Genomic DNA, 18,816 nt, shown 5'->3' with positions numbered 1-18,816 from the left:
CTAACATGGCAGATGGATACTGGATACTCGTATTACTTACTACACGGAAGCAAGGAGCCAGAGATCCACGGTCATCCATCATCCATCCCCGGGCTGCAGATAAGGCTCACAGCAGCCCTGTCATTGTTATCTCCCGTTCTCCTGCTGTGTCAGAGTGGGACTGGCTGCTATTTCATTCCTCCCGACAGCAGCACTAGTTGTTACTACTAGCGCTGCTGCTCCTCTGCACTCACTCTGCTCCCCGGCATCACATACATCGCAGAAGCGCGATCTGTGACAGGCTGACAGCACATTACAGTGTGCACTGCCGGAAGTGACCTGCCGCTTGCGGAGCAGCCTCTAAGACGGAGCTCCTAGGGTAGGCAAGCCTGGGAGCAGGGAGTTCTTTATACACTGCTGCCGCCCGCCCGCTGTCAGACAGGCGCTGCGGGCGGCATGCAGGACGGAGGCAGTGACAGGGCTGACTGTGGCAGGCGGCAGCTTTAGCAAAGCAGGGAGGGAGACAGCGCCTTTTTGACATGGCGCCTCCCTGCTTTGCAGGAGCTGCTGAGCGGTCAGCGCCGGCCCTGCGTGCAGGCTGCAAGGTGTAAAAAAAATAGAAAAATTAAATAAAAAAATAAAAAAATCCAGCGTGGGGTCCCCCCCACAGCCATAACCAGCACCAGGCTGAAGGAGCCGGGGTCGGTAATTAAAAATCAGGGAACCCGACAAATAGGGGTTCCCCGATTTTTAACAACCAGCCCCAGGCTCCTGCTCTGGGGCTGGTTCCCAAAATACGGGGGACAAAATGAGTAGGGGTCCCCCGTATTTTAAGAACCAGCCCCAGGCAAAACCAGCCACAGCCGGGGGGAGACTTTTTATGCAAGTCCCCCCGGTCAAAGCATTAACCCTCTGACCAGTCAGCCTGGGGCCCTGGGGGAGTGGGGACCCCCCCAATAAAAGGGTCCCCCCCTCCAGGACTTACCTGACCAGGCTGACCAGGCTGAAGCCTGGTGCTGTCCCCGATGCCCCTGGGCGGTGGGCATCGGGCTGATTCAAGTGTAAAAAAAAGATTAAACTATTGTTTTTTACTGTGGCACTACAAGTGCCAGCAAGCCTCCCCAGCAAGCTGGGACTTGGAGAACCACAAGTCCCAGCCTGCTGGGCATTAAAGGGCCTGCTGGCACTTGTAGTTCCACAGTTTTAAATGCACAATCCGTGCAGGCTAAAACGAGAATACGACAGGAAAATGGTGTTCTATTTTTCTGCCGTATTTTCGTGGACAAAAGCAGCCGTATTTCCTATACGGCTGCTTAGTAAATCAGGAACCACCATTCTTTGGAATGGTGATTTCTGTTGTATCCTAACGATGGTGTAGACATTCGTATTTGTAAATACAAATACGAATGTTCCCTCCCTAGGACTACGAATTGTTGTATTTTGGGGATAGAAAATCCCGAAAAAAAAAATTCGTAAAAAAAAGGTGTATTTCTCCCTACGAATACACCTTTTTTCTACGAATCCATATTAGTAAATTTCCCCCAATATATCCAATGTTCAAAATAATGACCGCTGACCGGTCTGCTGATTCAGACCTGTTTGCTAAACTGCGTATACTCTCGGCCCAGTGACCAAGTCAGCGCCACCCACCGCCCCGCCAATCATCATGGTTCCCCCGAGATATCTCATTACAGATGCATATTTTTATGAACATAGAAATGTTCAAGATCCTAAATACATCTGGTCCCTAGCCTTGCAGATACGGATGAAACCTGTATCACAATTATAGGGTTAAAATGTTTCTAGGCTGCGGAAAGGGAAATAACAACCGGTGTCACTGCGTTCATGTAATAAAACAGAATTGCAAAAATCTAAAAATAAATTCAATTCCTCTTTTTATCATCGGGCGCGTCGTGTAACGCGGGATTACAAGGCTTCGCTATTTCATTGAAGAGAACAGTGTTCGGAGGTGACTCACTCTTTTCATAAGGAGGGACGGCAGGAACATGGATATTCTCTGGCTGTTCCTCTGTGATCTGGCCTCACCCACTGCCGGTACTGGGAGTAGTGTGGATAATATTATTACCGCAATAATAACTGCTGGGAATCACCATTCATCTGTGTGTGAGGGCTCGGAATAGAAAAAGTTGTATTTTTTTTTTTTTTTTAAAAAGATGTTTCCGGTATGGGAATACAATATAAAGTTGACACAATTTTTTTTTTAAACCCTCATGTCGACTTTTTTATGTGTCGACCATTTCCATGTTGACCGGCTTTTGCTTGTGTCCATGTTTTTGCCTATGTCGACCACTTTTAAAAAAAAATGGAGCTGAATGTATTGCCGCCTAAGGTGGCTGTGCGGAATGCCGGTAGAACTCGGACATTCTTTTTAAAGGAGCACTCACTTACAAGTCATGGTTTTGCCTTGTAAGTGATTGCCTCTTTAAAAAAAAAATGTCAGCTGTTGGGGGTTATTCTGATTACGCACAGGAGACCCATGTTTTTCTGCGCATGTGCTTGTACAGGATGCAACCGGGCACGGCTAACTACATGTTCACCGTCCTGCACGCACCAAGCAGGGCGGGGGGGGGGGGGGGGGGTGGCGTGGGACGGTGGGGGGGCACAGTTCCCTGGGAAATCCGGTGATGATGTTGGTGCGGGCAGCTTAAGTCGAGCGGAAGTCAGCTGCCCGCCCCCTTCCCAGACAGGGCACTCCCAGACCAGAGATACCATAGAGGCAGAGGCAGAACTCTGGGAGACAATGGAGTCATCTGCCGCCGGTCTCCTGCTCCTAAGGGAGCACCTCCCCTCCCCTGCATGATTAAATCCATTAATTGAAAGCCATCAATATTGCTTCCGTGGCAGACATATACATATTTTATATATGATGTGTGTGGTTGTGGGGCACAAATCTACATCTTGCCTCCGGGCAACTGGGACGAACTTACGCCACTGCATAGAGGTGTCTATGATCTGCTTGCACTGGAAAAATCATTTGATGATTTCTCCCCGCACCAAATCATCCATTCGCATGCAGGCGGGGATTGCAGCGGGCCATGGGGGGGGGGGGGGGGTTTGTTGGCTGTACGAGCGGCGTCTGGGGGAACTTCGCAGCCTTGCCTTGATCTCTTTGGAAATGTGTGACTATTATAGTAGTTATCTATTACCAAAACGTGACTGTATTACCGGGGCGGTTTCCATACTTTCCTCAGTTTCTTCATTCCTGGGAAGTTGTCTTGTAAGGTCCGATGCAAGATGGAATCCTCCAGATCAGCGCAAAGAACTGTTATCACCTGGCCCCCCAGGTGGGCTGTGGCTCGGAGGAGTAACCACTCCCCTCTGTCCATAAGGACACTGCAGAGTGTGCAGGTGCCCAACGCATGCACGTCTCTGTCACTTAAGATGATTGGTTGGAGACCAAAGGGTGGGCCTACCCCCTGTGGTAATGTGTATTGGAGTAACATAAAAGGAGGGCTGCTGCCCTGTGTGAAGTTGTACTTCTGCCTGACTTCAATGCTGTAACATCTGTATGCTGTGCCTCCTAGAGATAGGAGAGGGCTCTTTTAAGAGCTTGTATTTGAGCAAATAAACCATCTATTGCCTCAAGACGACCACTTCCATCTTGCGACCCACAGAATTACTGCACTTATTCCGTTCTCCGGCTGTTCTGGGTACAAGGGTCCAACGTCCTCCCAGTTCCTTTCTGCCAGCTACTGAAGCAGAGGTCTGGTCCGTGACCAGTGGGGAACCAACTGATGCCAGTTGGGGGTGTCAGCAGTGTGTCTACGCACACGATCGAGCAGGTAGTACTCAGGTGCTAGCGTTTGGGCCTGAGGAGGTAACGGTGGCTCCAGGCGTCACCTAAGTAGGAGCCTGGTGGTGGCAGCGATATCCCCGCCCACTGTGTAGTGGGCGGAGTCAGTAACAGGCGGTTACTGATGGTAACAGGGAATCCCCTATTGGCCAGGTCCCATGAGACCAGGAACCGCCATCTGTGGACCCGAAGGGCGTAGCCAGAGTGTAAGGCAGGCGTCCGGTCACAGTTCCTTTCCGAGACATCTTTCATTTTCATGTTAGGAGTCTTCAGCGATGCCCAAAGGTCCCAGCACCCTGGGCCGCTGCCTAACGGTAAAGTTGGCCATACATCTACAGATCGATTGTCAGATCTGGTTGGTTGGAACAAAAACCTGATAATATCTGAGTGACAGTTTGTCAGTTTTCCAGCATTTCAAAGCAAATGGTCAACTGTCATTTGCTCTCATCCATTACCAGATTTTTGTTCCAACCAGCCAGATCTGACAATCGATCTGTAGGTGTATGGCCAGCTTAACTCCTGCCCTACAATCAGTCAATTACCACCTTAATTTGACCGACCGAGTATGGACGGACAAGACCGTTTTGGACGTTTATCGCTCGTACAGAGGGAATCGGGACAGCGTACACACCTATACAGTCTGGACAGCCGTCCGTCCCAGAACGGGAGAATGGCCCGACGATTGTATATATGTGTACCCAGCTTAACTCCACAACGTTTGTGGAGTCTCAGGCCCCAATCTGTGTCCGGTAACGTCTTACAAGTCGCATGGTGTTGCCTTTGATATATTGCATCACTGACAGGCACTAACAGTCATCCACTCAATAGAAACATTAAATGAAATGGGTTTTGCAGCCTGTTGGGAGAACGTGTGAAGTGCATTAAATACTGAAGGGAGGATACGCTGCTATGTGTATTGAGGATTCAGGATGAGTCAGTTGTGTTGATTGACAGGTAAGCCACTGGGATCTTCCTTGTACACCTGCAGCTATAGGCATGTATAATGTGAAATGATATATGTAGGACTCAGATTACAATATGTTGTATATTAAGCTGTTTGGGGACAATGATGTAATTGCAGAAAGCAAGCTGAGCCGGAAACACAACATATCAACCATACAAGACCGTAGATATATTTACCTTGCCAGTTTCAAAAGCCAGAATTATGTATAACTAGCGGCTGTATACGCAGTGTGAGTTGGGTCCCAAACCGTCCAATGACCAGAATTCCGGCACCTGCTACAGTAGGGAAACATTCTAACCGTTTTCTGGGGTCAGCAGGGAACACTGACCCTGACAGATAGCTCAGCACACATCACTGTGTGCCCAGCAATCTTGCTGAGTGTTCTAGCATTGTTCAGCAGGATCGCTACGTGTGCAGGGCCCATAACTTTCCCCCTTAGTGCCTAACCCTCCTCCCTGCAGCTTAAACTAAGCCTTATTATATCAACATTGAAAATGCCAACATAATAAGAATTTACAACTTCTCCTAATGTCGATGAGCAGAATGGGCCCTGGGCAACTTCCACTCAAATGTCTGGGCACGTCTGCGTTTCCCCCGACTCACAGAAAACAGCCAAATACCACCCACAAACGCCGGCTTCTTATCAACCTACTTGCGAATGGCCAGCGATTTAAAAAAACTTGCAGGGTTTTATCGCATTATGACCTCGCGCAGTCTAGCGATAAGCCGAATGTGAATATGCAGGCTGGGCGCTCAGGGGTTACACAGGCCCCAAGTCCTGACATTTTAACACCAAAGTAAGGATTTTCCCCAAACTTAACCCACCCTATGGAGAATTATCGCATGCAATGATTAAGCTGGTTGCGAAAAAGTCACGTTTTGTTCTTGCCTTGCAAAAACTGGTCATTGCGGCTAATTAGATACTTTCAATGGGGGAATTCAACTGTTTTCTCATTGCTGCAGCAAGTGACAAAAGCTATTCTATTGTTCATGTCACTGGGTGCAAGTGCTGAGCTTACCCCATGTGAATGGTGCACCCATATGCACTGGGATTACATAGGCAAACGCAGGGGGGGGGGCGGTTCTGGTTGCCCGGAAATCCCCTCCTCTTGGCAAGTGCCTTAAATTATGACAACAATAGCATATATAATATAATATAATATATAATATGATCAATAGAGCTGCCACCACATCATGCAGTGTAATGGACAGATCAGAGCTGCTGCACATGCCCAGTGTACCAGCTTCTTCTATCACATTTACTGTATGTGTGGATCTGAGCCCTCAAACATCACAATGGACCAAAGAGCAGCTGCAAGAAGGAAGAGACAGGAGCCTTAACATGAGGTGGGAGATTGTGAGCTTAGAAAGTGCAGTACTGGTTCTATTATGTTTGTGTATTTAATTTATTATATGTTTAAACATTTCCTGACCACTTATATAGTTTAAATGTTTGAAACAGCCTATACTATAGACCTGGGGTAGCCAACCCTAGTCTTCGAGAGCTACCAACAGTGCATGTTTTGCAGGTCTCCTCACAGAATCACAAGTGAGCTAATTAGCTCCATCTGTGGATCTTTTCAAATGTGTCAGTGATTAATGAGTGCAGCTGTGCAGCAGCTAGGTTGTCTGGAAGATGTGAACTGTTGGTAGATCTCGAGGGCTAGGGTTGGCTACCACTGCTACAGACCATATGCACTGTTAAATATTAATACCGCATTCCACACAGTATCCAGTGTATAAAAAGACCAATATTCATGGCTGTTACCGCTCCCCCAGACTCCTGTACTTACTCCAGTGGGAGACTTACTATAGTGGGAGATTTTGGATTACATTTGGAAACCCCCCCTCTAAAAATTCTGCGTTTGACACTGGATTAGCTACGTTACGCAATTAAACTAGTGCAACCTACCAGGCTCGCTGTTTGGCTGATATTGCCCCCCCCCCGTATGATATAAATTGTCATTAATGCAAATGTGTATCAGTGCAACAGGGGGAAGGGTACCTGCTAGGTTTTATTCGGCTCAGCAAGCCTGCAAGTTTTCTCTTAGAAACAACACATAAATATTTAGCAGCGTCTGGGATGCTGATGACAAACCAAAGAAAGTCTCCCCAGCTCCTGAGTGACAATGAATTGCAGCGATCCAACCCTTTCTTTCCTGGCACTGGGCCGAAAAGGTCAAACTTCTGTTGCATGCCACTGAATGGACCGTACCTCGGGGAATTAAGGAGCTGCCAAGTGTCACTCATTCTGTCTGCTGCTTGTGAAGTCATTGGAATAATTTCACACTTTCCAGTGCAGTTAGAAGGCTGTGGTGCCAGCTACATGGTCATTTATAATGTAACCGCTTTAAAGCATTAACTTTTGGAGCCATGTGCACACTTTCTGTCTCATGCTAATTTATGCTAATAGCTGCCTGCCGCTTTGAAGAGATGACAGGTTTCCTGCTAGAGGTACGGAGGTGTTTCGGTTTGGCACCACAAGTAGCCGGGGGAATCTTTCCTTCCTGTGGGGTAAATCAAAGGCCCTTTAAAGTGACTATATTATAAGGAAATTATTTGCTTAATTGTGTATGGGAAAAGGGAATGTATTTGGTGACTGTTATATTGTTGCTCTTTACGGCCACCTGAGGGGGTTCTTTATAAGATTTTCCAGTGATAAAGTGCCAACCAATCAGCTTTGGAGAGAGGTAAAGCATACCCCACAACATAAAAAGTTTAAAAGTCAGGACACTTGCAAAGGCACGCTGGCATCTGGAGAGGGCAGTGGCGCGCTGGGCCCGGGTCTGCTGGGGGGCCCCAAGCTCACTTCCCCCCCTCCCTCATTGCAGGGAGAGAGATGATGGACTGCTGCCGCAGCAGAGCCTCTCTCCTCAGCTCAGCACACGCTGCTCTGTGTGTAGATGTGGATCCCGTACCTCGCAAATTTTTTCCACAGGGTGTGGCCATGCCCCTTCGCAGAGGCCACACCTCCGAGGCCAGAGATCATGCACCAACTTGGTCATGCCCAAACCCTGTATTGTGTCCTTGGCCATACTCATGGCGGCCATTAGTACTGTATAAGTTTATTTGGATAAAATCTGGTTGGTCACAACCTATAATAACAGCTATGTAAGATCCCTTGAAAAATCTTCATCATCATTGTTTACAAGTTTATATCGCGGGATGCAGTTGGCATCCTAGCGGTCAGAATGCTGGCGTTCATATACCGTCAAAACACTGGCGCCGGAACTATGTTTGGATGAGGATGCCAACCATTGGCGGCTCCAGAGGAGGAGCTGAAGCACTGTTTAAATTCAAATAGGGGAGCCACTGCCACTGCTATCAACTGCCATTTCAAACTGACTCACTGGCAGTGGGTGCGGCTCCCCTATTTGAATTTTGAACTGTGCTGCACCCCCTCCTCTGGAGCTGCAACTGATGCCGACCAAACCTACTGTAGTGATAGACTGATAGACCAGCCTAGGCAAGGTTCCCCCTGTCTTCCTGGCCTTCCTCCCCTGCAGGCACCGGAGCCCTATACCTAATTATAAATGAATCTCTGATCTTTTCCCACAGTCTGTTTCATACATTGAAATGAAAAATTCAGGACGTTTGTGACATTTTCTAAGCTTTCCCACTGTCAAGTCAACAGACAGAAGCAAATTTGCAAGTCAAGGTGCATTATTACACACTGTTCCATTCACTCCACGGCGATGAGTCAGTGGCTGTAGCCTGTCGCCAATTAATGAATAGTGTGCGCCAGATTAAAAATAGTCGTCCTCTTTTTTTTTTTGTCCACATAACAGAATGGTATTGAGAGCATGTAAAATGAACGTCTTTTTTTATCTTTGACAAATATGAATGCGGCGCGCATACGGAAAACACAATAGCCGCCACCGCTATTCAAGACGTTTTACCTAAATGGGACACTTTTGTAAGAAATAAATTGTTACATTGCAATAGCTGGAAGGGGGGGGAGATGAGGCGGCTCTGGAAATTATTATTACAGTATACATTTTTTTACCTTTTACAATTGTCATTATTGGCCACAATAAACCAGGCAGAGGCCTAACTGTGGGAGGTAATGGAGTCATCTGCCGCCGGGCTCCTGCTCCCAAGGGGGCACCCCTCTCCTCCCCTCTATTCTCCTCCCCTCTCCTCCCCTTCAGTTAATTGAAAATGATCTATATCACTTTTGTGGCTGACTCCTTATCCTAGAAGGACAATATGTCACACGCTCTTTATTCTTATCATAATTTGTGCAAGTGTCACACCCAGTGGCGTAACTACCTAATGTGCGCCCCCGCCGAAAAATTTTCGACGCCCCCCCACCCGCATTATGCCCCCCGCTCATTATGCCCGCCCCGTACCTGTCCTGCCGCATCTGTGGTCACGGTCCCGTCTCTCCCGGCGCCAGCTCCTGCTGCTATAATGTAAAGTGACACTTAGAAAATGTCTGCCCCCATACTGCAGACAGTTTTTAAGGATGCTAGAGGAGGCCGCCACTGGTCACACCCTGCATTAGAATGGGGTGATTCGTACAGGCCAAGAAGCGGATCGATCTTCACCGGAAGCAACGGGTGAGTATAATTTCCTTCAACAGGTACCCCACATGTATTCTACATAGAGAATAATTCATAGGTAAGTATGAGTGATTGAATGTAGTATGAAATAAAGTTATATTATTCTGTTAAGTCTGTGTTTTCTTGAACTATTTGTAATGTCGTGGAACTACAAGTACCAGTGGGCCCTTTAATGCCCCGCATACTGGGACTTGTGGTTCCAGGACCGGCCTTTGAGTCTGGTGTTGGTTTCAGAAAACAGGGAACCCCTATAATTTCTGTCCTCTGATTTTCTGAAACCAGGACCGGTTCTTTGAGCCTGGGTCTGGTTATGCTTTGGGGGGGGAAGATTTTTTTACTTTTTACCGAAAACTGCACAGTACTTTGTCTAAAAATTTGCACATGTGCATTAATTCCCACACGTTCATGAACAAAAAGCGCACTTTTTCATGACCAAAAATTGCACCAAATCACATGCGATATCCGTTTCTACCCGAAAATTCACATTCTACATTACATTTGCAAAGTAGTAAAAAAAAATTGCAGATTTTCAAACATGCAATATGGTGGAACCTTAATAAAAATCTCATCCTATTACAGCTCCCTCATATTTTACAACAGTGGCGGATTTCCCATTAGGCCCTTGATGCACCTGCCTAGGGGCGCCACCTGCTGGGGGCAGCACCCAGATGCTTGTCTAAAATTCCCAAGTACTGTAACTACAAAATATTTCCACTAAACCATTTTGTATTCTAACTTGGGTGGAGTGGGCGTAGTTTTCCCCAGTCTCACTTTGTAGATATGTATAAATAAAATGAAATGTCACCACTTATCATTATTATTAATATTATTATTATATTTTAAATGGTCCAATCACAAATGAGGGTTTTTACCCAAACAATGAAAATAATAAAATTGCTCAGCGGAAGAGGATAAAGCAGCCATTACCCCTAAATCCGATTTGGTTGTTCAATGTTACATAAATGTTATAGTTTTATTTATTTTTTTAAGACAAATGGAAAAAAAAACGATTTTAAATGAAATATCCACGAAAATATAGATAGATGAAGGAGCAGAAAAATAAATGGTATTAACTATTCCAGATATAATAGAAAAGTTCTGATAGAGAAAGAATAGAATCTGTGTACTTTGTTCTAGTGGACTTTGGGGGTTATTCTGGTTCACTCGCAAAGGCAAATTCCTTCTCAAATGGACAAAACCATGTGCACTGCAGGAGGGGCAGATGTTACATGTGCAGAGATAATTAGATTTGGGTGGGGTTTTTACTTCAAAGTGAGATCTATATTGCAGTGTAAAAATAAAGCAGCCAGTATTTTCCCTGCACAGAAACAAAATAACTCACCCAAATCGAACTCTCTCTGCACATTTTACATCTGCCCCACCTGCGGTGCACATGGTTGTGTCCATTTGAGAAGGAATTTGCCTTTGCGAGTGAACCAGAAAAACCCACATTGCTAACTACCTGTGTTGCAGATGAGGGCATACTGGATGTTACCGGATGGTTTTATTTGGTGGCAGCGGTGGGATCTGGTTGGGTTCCTGTGCCACAAATCGAGTTATTGCTCCACGGTTATGGTCCCACTGGTCGGTGATTAGGTACAGTTTCCATGACCCATTGGGCCACTTTTTTCCTCAACCCCATTATTAACACCCCATCCCCATAATGGTATTTTATTTTTTAATTACCAAGCTAATGTCATTAGCCAGTCAGCACTAACAATACACATGGTCTTGTATACTGCTAAGCTCTCTATTGTGTAGTTGCCTAGACTCACATTACTATGCAGATGTCATGTCTCTTTAATGCGCTGCAATATGTTCTGTTAATTGCACATAACGAGGTTAGGTTTCTCTATAATGTGCTATAAAATATTTACTACGTGGCGGTGCACCACAGTTACACAGGAACATCGGAATGATTTCAGCACCCGAGATCAGGGGACAGCTCCGCAGCCTCATCTTAGACAGAAAGCCAGACTTTTATTTTAAAACGTTTCTAAAAACAGGTCTGCCAGCTAAATCCCCTTTCACACCACATGTCTTTAAACGGTATTTCAGTGCAGTTTTTGTCCGTAAACGGTATTTCAATGCAGTTTTTGTTCCTTCACAACTCTGAACCAATTTTAACCCATAGAAAACAGTGGATGAAAAAAAAACGGGTCTGAAACGGGTAGGACCCTGCTTTATTACCGTTTAGAAATACCAGTTCAATAGAACCGGTAAATTCACTCTGCACCTTTTAGACTGCACAAATTACCGTTTTAAAACGGTACAAAAACGGCAAAATAACGGGTAAAAAGTGCGGTCTGAAAGGGTCATAAGATTACTGGCTTCCTTATGTTAGCATACTGGCTGGTTATTGGTCTGATGTATCCTATACAGTGTATGTTCATTATGTCTGCCCCCCCCCCCCCCAAACACACACACAAGCACTCACCCCTTTCTAGTAGCTGTTTTTTTTTTTTCCAGCTCAGCGATACCAACAGCAACACTGCGTGCTTGGAAATAACTGCTGGTATTCAAAGTCGCCTGCATCTATGAGTCCATCATCTCTATCCATGGGGCCTTGCATTAGCCCTATCTTTAGTACAAGAGATCTGACTTAAATCACCACTTTGTTTTGGTAATGAAGTACAGGGACAATGCTTGAGACAGAGGCACTCCCAGCTCTAGACACTCCTCCGTTGGGATGTGTAAGTCTCTGGCAGGGCAATCAGTGGCAGATATATTAAGCCTGGTGAAGTGATAAAGTGTCAAGTTACAGGCTGTGTTTGAAAAATGGCAGTTAGGGGCTGATTGGCTGCTGCGTTATCATCTTCCACTCTATTGCTTCTCAAGGCTTAATAGATCTGCCCCTCAGTGTGAATTCGGGAATCCTTCTTTCAGGCTCTTCTCTCGCAGCCTGCACCACTCCCAGCCACTGCTGCTGAATACTGTACTGCATACAGAAGCAGCTCTCGTCAGACCAGGTCGGTGCGGAGGCCCCAGGGCAATCGTCTCTGTGCTGCACCCCCTTTCTCCATAAATCCAGCCCTGTATTAATCTAGCACAACCTATGAAGCTAACTGGTTGCTTTGGGCAATTTCCCCTTATCTCTCTTTATCTTGCCTTGATACATACACCCCTCTGAATTTCCCATAGTTACCCAACATTGTGCGTGCAGGCTCCTTTGCTCACACAGTTACTAAGAATCATGAGATTCGTCTGCATCTCCGAATCAGGCCACAAAAGTTTATATTATACAATGGACGCAATGTAATAAAGACGAAAATGCAGCAAAATAATGCAATACTTCCTGGAGCTTGGACCCGGCGGGCAATGCCATCCTTATGCGGCATTACCCAATAGAAGTCTATGGACTACTTTTTGTATTTTTTCCAGGAGAGGGATCTAATTGGATCCCTCCCAGCACTACCTGTGGCATGCACATCACTAACCCAGATCACAAAGGACAGATCATATTGCAAGAGCCGCCCTTTGCAATATTAATCGCATTTCTAAGCACATCCTAGCATTATCAACGCCATGGGTGAAATATAATAGGATGAGAGATTCAGTAAGTGAGAGATTTGGTAAGAAATCTCTAGTTCTTTTAAAGCGGCAATCATTTACACTTCCAAATCCCAGTTTTTCCAGTGTAAATGATTGCCGCTTTAAAAACCCTGGAGATTTTTTACCAAATCTCTCACTTTCTGAATCTCTCATCCTATTAAATTTACCCCTGTATGTAATGCTTAGTACATACCGCCCGGTATGATAGAAAAAACTCAATGTGGGTGAATAGAAGGGCATTTACCGCTGGATCGTATCAGCCTTGGCCAATACAATCAGCCACAACTGACTTCCTAACCCCATTAGTTGTGATGATGGGGTCTCCGGCATTATGGGGTCGGGACGGTTAAGCAGTTAATGGAATGACTTATGAAAAGCTTCACTAAACCCAACCACAGACAAGTGTCTTGTAGGACAGCGCGAGCACTGAGCATAGATTCAAATGAATGCTTCAGCAAATACAAGGATTAGGGTCTGGGAGACGGATCTTCACGCTGTGCTAATGAATTACAGGGGGAGGACAATTTCACAGTAAATTTGCTCGAAATGTTTCCAGTACATTTTCACTGAAATTAATTAGCCAGCAGCGAGGAAACGGGGTCAGGCAGATCGTCTTCTGCACACTTACACGTCCAAATATAGCTGCGGATAACTTGGGCATATTTCCATACAGTGCTGTATAGATCAGCCTGCAGTGTATTCCTCCAGCACAGAAAATGCCACTTGCAGTATAATCAGCTCTGCTCACGGTGAAAAGCGAATACCGTGTGTATTAGGTTCTGGCGACAGAAAGGATGTAGGGCAGAGGTTCCCAATCTTTTTTGATTCACGGCACCCTAGAGAATCAGAATTTTTTTCACGGCACCCCTAGGTCCAAAAAAATTAATTAGATTGGGTTTATATGCGATTCTTAGCGGCAGTTATGTGGTAAAGGGCAGGATTTGCTTCTGTTTGTACACATTCTATGATTGACAGCCACCAGCACTGGTTTTGCTCCTAAATAATTAACCATTAATAATTTGAGTTGGTCCTGGACCACCAAGCCGCGGCACCCCTGCATGTGTCCCGAGGCACCACAGGGAGCCACGGCACACAGTTTGGGAACCCCTGATGTAGGGTATTTCTAGAGCGCTGTGAGCGTAATAAGATCGGGAGGTGCGCCGAGGTTCAAACGTAACCTATTTTCAACACGACGTGTGGTCTCGTTAATTTTTCTGTTTAATTAGCTAAAATATATTTTATTGGTAAGCATAGGGGGCTCATGCGGAGAAGATAGCGACATAGGTGTCATTTACTTCTATCAGGAAAAGGCTGACATGGTTTTTTCATGTTTTTTTGTTTTTTAACCGACTTGTTCGTACTTAACCATCCCAGTGGGCATAGAAGGAGAATATAAACGGCACTGTGCTGGAAGCGTAGCCAGCCGTTCGTGGGGGCACGGTAAACTTATACATGTCCATGCCGACATAGACACCAAAAACATAGGAAAACTTTGGGCAACATTTTCTTGTGTTGACCATGTTCATGGCGACCATTCCTAATGGTCATCCTAGCGAATGTCGACCTAGATACTGTATATACCTCAGCGGTGAAAAGTGCCCACGTTGAGCCTGATGCAGCTGGGCAAAACCATGCTGCACTGCAGCTGGGGTAGATGTAACATGTGCAGACAGATTTAGATTGGGGGGGGGGGGGTCAAACTGAAATCTAAATTGCAGTGTAAAGTATTTACCCTGCACAGAAAAAAAATGTGACCCACCCAAATCCAACTCTCTCTGCACACGTTACATCTGCCCCACCAGCGCAGCATGGATTTGCCCAGTTGCTTGATTTTTTTGCTAATCAGGACTCTAGCCTAAATTGGGATGGCTGAGAGTAATGGAGTTTCAGGGGAAGATGAAAGTATTAATGTAGAAGATGGGTAGTCTGTAAAGAAGGCATGTCCAAACTATGGCCCTCCAGCTGTTTTGCAAAACTACAAGTCCCATCATGCCTTGCCACAGTTTTGATATAAGGGAACGTTAAAACGATGGCAAGGCATGCTGGGATGTGTAGTTTCACAACAGCCGGAGGGCCACAGTTTGGACATGGTCTCTGTAAAGTATTCCACCAAAAATATGAAATGATCTTATTAAAAACCTGTGCAGATGAGCTGGCATCGAGTGCCCAGGGTTATCGTAGTCCGTGCCACGGTATAATAATACTGTGCTCTGCACAGTCACAGGAGCTTTGTCAGGAGGAGAGCAGCGCCGGTGATTCACCAAGGCCCATTGATTCTTAGCGCAGCCTTGGAAATTTGCAAATTACCCCCTTGGAGGAAATACGGGGCGTTTAATTGTTTCTCGCTGAACTGAGATGGGGAAGACTCAGCTAGAACTCAGTAATTTACAGATTTCTCATTATTGCATTTAATTAAGCTTCTCCATCAGCTCTGTAAATACTAGGATCCCACTCATCTGCTCTCCAGGGAGATTGTGCACAGTTGTTAATAAAATTACGAAGGGATTTACTTGTTGCTAGGATTGCCAAGCCGGCCATTGGAGACCGGACACGTGTGACAGAGAAGTGCCGCGTGGCTGTTGTGCGTTGTGTACGCCTGCTGTTCCTGCTACGCGGGAGCTCCTGCAAACAGCCGAACAGGAGCTGTAAGCAACCACATGATAATATAAATATCTGTAAAAAGCAAATACAAAATTATTTACAGAAAGTGGAACCGCGCTTTTCAATAAACTAACACATTTGGGGCCTAGTTCATGTTGGATCGCTAAGCAGCATTCTTTCGGTGCTGTGCGAGAAAGTAAACATCCTACCACCCCACCGAATGTCCAGCCCCCCCCCCCCTTCACACACACACGCCCACTGCCAGCGCCACCCGCATCCCCACGGTAACATGTGAGGGGATTTGTCCAAGAACATCCCCTCACATGCTGACCATTGAAGGATTTCTCTCCCCAGTCTAAACTGACTTTTACTTTCTTTGGTGTCCGCCTAAGAGGGGGCAGGGGCTGGCGTCCTGTGACCTCAGCCTCCCGCCCCCAGCAGGCATAGGCCCAGTGACCTGCATTACCAGGGGAATACCCAGTGTTTAACGTGGGGAAATTCGGCCCCGTCTGATCAAACGCGAATCACCCCCTTATTACGCTGTAAACAACACAAATAATTGCATGGTAGCGAGGGGTTCATGCAGCGGGGCGGGAGGAGGAGGGCAAGCGTTAGGCTGGGATGTTTGGGGGCAGTGGTTACCTGTTTGCTAGGCTGCGATTACAGCATAGTGAACAGACCTGAATCAGACCCATTACATTATTTTAAAGTACATTTTTTCATATCACTTTTCGTTCTGTTTCCGTTCAGGTTCAATGTGGACTCCCGGAGCTGTAATATATCAAAACACGTGAGTTTCTGATTTATTATTGGCAATAACATTTGTTGGTGTGTCGCACATCAATCATCCCGTAATGTGCAGCTGATTCCCTTTGGCATGATTGTTAAACACAGAGTGTATCACACATTACCGTATGAGAGGTCTAATCCCATCTCTGCCTTTATTTCTGTCTCTGCATCACTGACGCTGGAATCACAGAAGGTAAATACTTATATTTATATTGTATATTTTATCTTTCTAAAATCGTGAGACAGTTTCTGTCAGTTACAAACTATCTGGCAAATAAGCAGCATCTGTGCTCATAGGTTGCTTCCACCTACATGATAAATACCAAGACTGATGATAGGATCATTTAAAAAATCGATGTTAGAACTTTTGTTGCGGCCTAGTGGCTGAAATACATCATTTGCAGGTAACAGTTGTGGGTGGAGACTTGAATTATGTATCCGCAAACTGGGCATCCTCCATAGCTACCATGTCCAATATGACTCTATTCTAAATAAATATAGTGAGTCTGTATCTGACTTGTGAGCAGGTCGGGACTGTGCTGGCCTATTTTTTAAACAGCAAGTAAGGGAGATTGTGAAGGTGGCACTTAAAAGCACTGTCGTAACTAGGGGCCTTATTCTGCTCGGAGCGGCCAAACGTGCGTACGTTCGCCATTACCGCACGCTAGCCGTACGCGGCCGTTAGGGTTAAGTCCACCCACAATTCAGCCGCTTACGTACGGGCAGAAATACCGTAGAAGGGGAGTGGCGTACAAATGAGCGTACGGCAACGTACGCGGACGGGCCAGCCCTTGCACTCCGACAACAGGCGTACAACTGAGCGTACGGCGCCGTGTACGGCCGTCTTTCCTCCGTCTCCCCACCGACTTCTTGCGGCGATCTGAGCGTACGCCAGTTTGCACGGACGGGTCCCTATTGTTTTCAATGGAAAACTCAGCTTATGTCACCACTCGTGAGAGTGAGCGTACGTCCGTGCACGCTGGCATACCCTTCACATATATGGACCTGCAAATCTTGCCTCTCAACTACTAATCTGACAATTGATTAATTAATCTATTTGTTATTCACTTATTGTTTTCTATTAACTCAATTGTCTACCTTAATAAAGACCTAATAAAACTACATTTGAACCCTCATTACATGTATATTTGTTATGTTCTAATGTGGCATTTTAATCACTATCTATGTGTCCCCATATTGCTGTTACTTTTAAATTAAGTTATGTTGGTGTTTCTGTATATGTACTAAATTATGTACGTAATTACTTTGTCCAAAATGTGTAACATGTATACCTACCCTGATGTTATGTGTGATGTTTTAATCGAACAACATTAAACATTCATGCATTTTCACTATGTGTTATTTTACTCAAAAACACACACATTCACACATCAATCATTACCCCTCACCTCAAATTACAAGTATAACTTACAGTACACATCTGTATGTACCTACCCTTACACGCCCTCTAACATATTTATTATTAAAAACACAGGCAATTTCAAACTGTAATCAAACTTTTATTTTATCCAAAAATAAAAAGGGGGGGGGGATAAATAAAAAATTAAAGGCGGGCCGCCAGAAGCCCAAAAAGGAGCTGGAGGTACAGGAGAGTCATCATGATCTCCCGCATTATTGCTGCCACCTCCTCCTGCTGCTGTTCAGTGTCTGTAATGAAGGGATAAAACAAAAAATTAATATATAACATACACAAATGTTTGTTGTATTTGTACATAATAAAAAGTTCAGAGTTATGTGTGAAGGCCACATACATTTAGAAACTACATTGAAGATGGGTCTGCTGTAAACACAGTACTAAAAAATAATATGTTAACACACACATACTGTACATAGTAAATAACATTAATTCAATTACTCCTTCATCAATGAATGTATGCTGTATCCCAATTGGTACTTTGTTTTTGGGGGACTGTCCTCTAACCTCACAATTAGCCTGTGCTATTTAAGGGTTATGACATTGTTGTGGCTTAAGCACTCCTTACTATTTTAAATTTAGGACATTGCTGTACAAATTATAGGCCTACAGCTATGTTTGTAAAGCATGCATCCGCATGGCCTCACACACTATTACCAAAACAATCTCTACATTTAAGTTGCACCAGTGGCAGATTAAGCCTTTGGGGGGCCCGGGGTACTTTAGAGCGGGGGGCCCCCTTGCACTTGTCATTACTGGCCGCACACTGCATGGGCGAATATTATACTGTCAAAACATAGAGTAAAGGCAGAATAAACTTGGTCAATGGTTACCTGCAGGGGATATATATATATATATATATATATCTATATATATATATATATATATATATATATATATATAGATATATATATATATATATATATATATATATATATATATATATATATATAGACAGGGGGTTGGCGGCACTCGGAATAATAATAGACACCATATATATATATATATATACACACACCACATGAAAAGCCTGTGTTTGTCCCTCTGCCCCTTACTCTGGAGGAGACCTCACAGTCCTAGTGCTGCCTCTGATTAAAAACCCTCCTATGACTAAGCT

General features: G+C 45.2%; 1 protein-coding gene across 1 annotated transcript in view; it reads left to right on the top strand.

The window, feature by feature from the left end:
• Window positions 1-18,816, top strand: part of LOC146025845 (copine-8-like) — a 109,801-nt gene that overhangs the window by 69,873 nt on the left and 21,112 nt on the right. The window contains exon 6 of the mRNA XM_083155949.1: window positions 16,226-16,265. Within this exon, the coding sequence (XP_083012075.1) occupies window positions 16,226-16,265 (40 nt within the window). The remainder of the gene's footprint in view (window positions 1-16,225; window positions 16,266-18,816) is intronic.

Source organism: Crinia signifera, chromosome 8 (genome assembly GCF_055691185.1).
Source record: "Crinia signifera chromosome 8, ASM5569118v1, whole genome shotgun sequence".
NCBI lineage: Eukaryota > Metazoa > Chordata > Amphibia > Anura > Myobatrachidae > Crinia > Crinia signifera.
The sequence above is the reverse complement of the archived record's forward strand: the minus strand, read 5'-3'. Positions and strand labels throughout refer to the sequence as shown.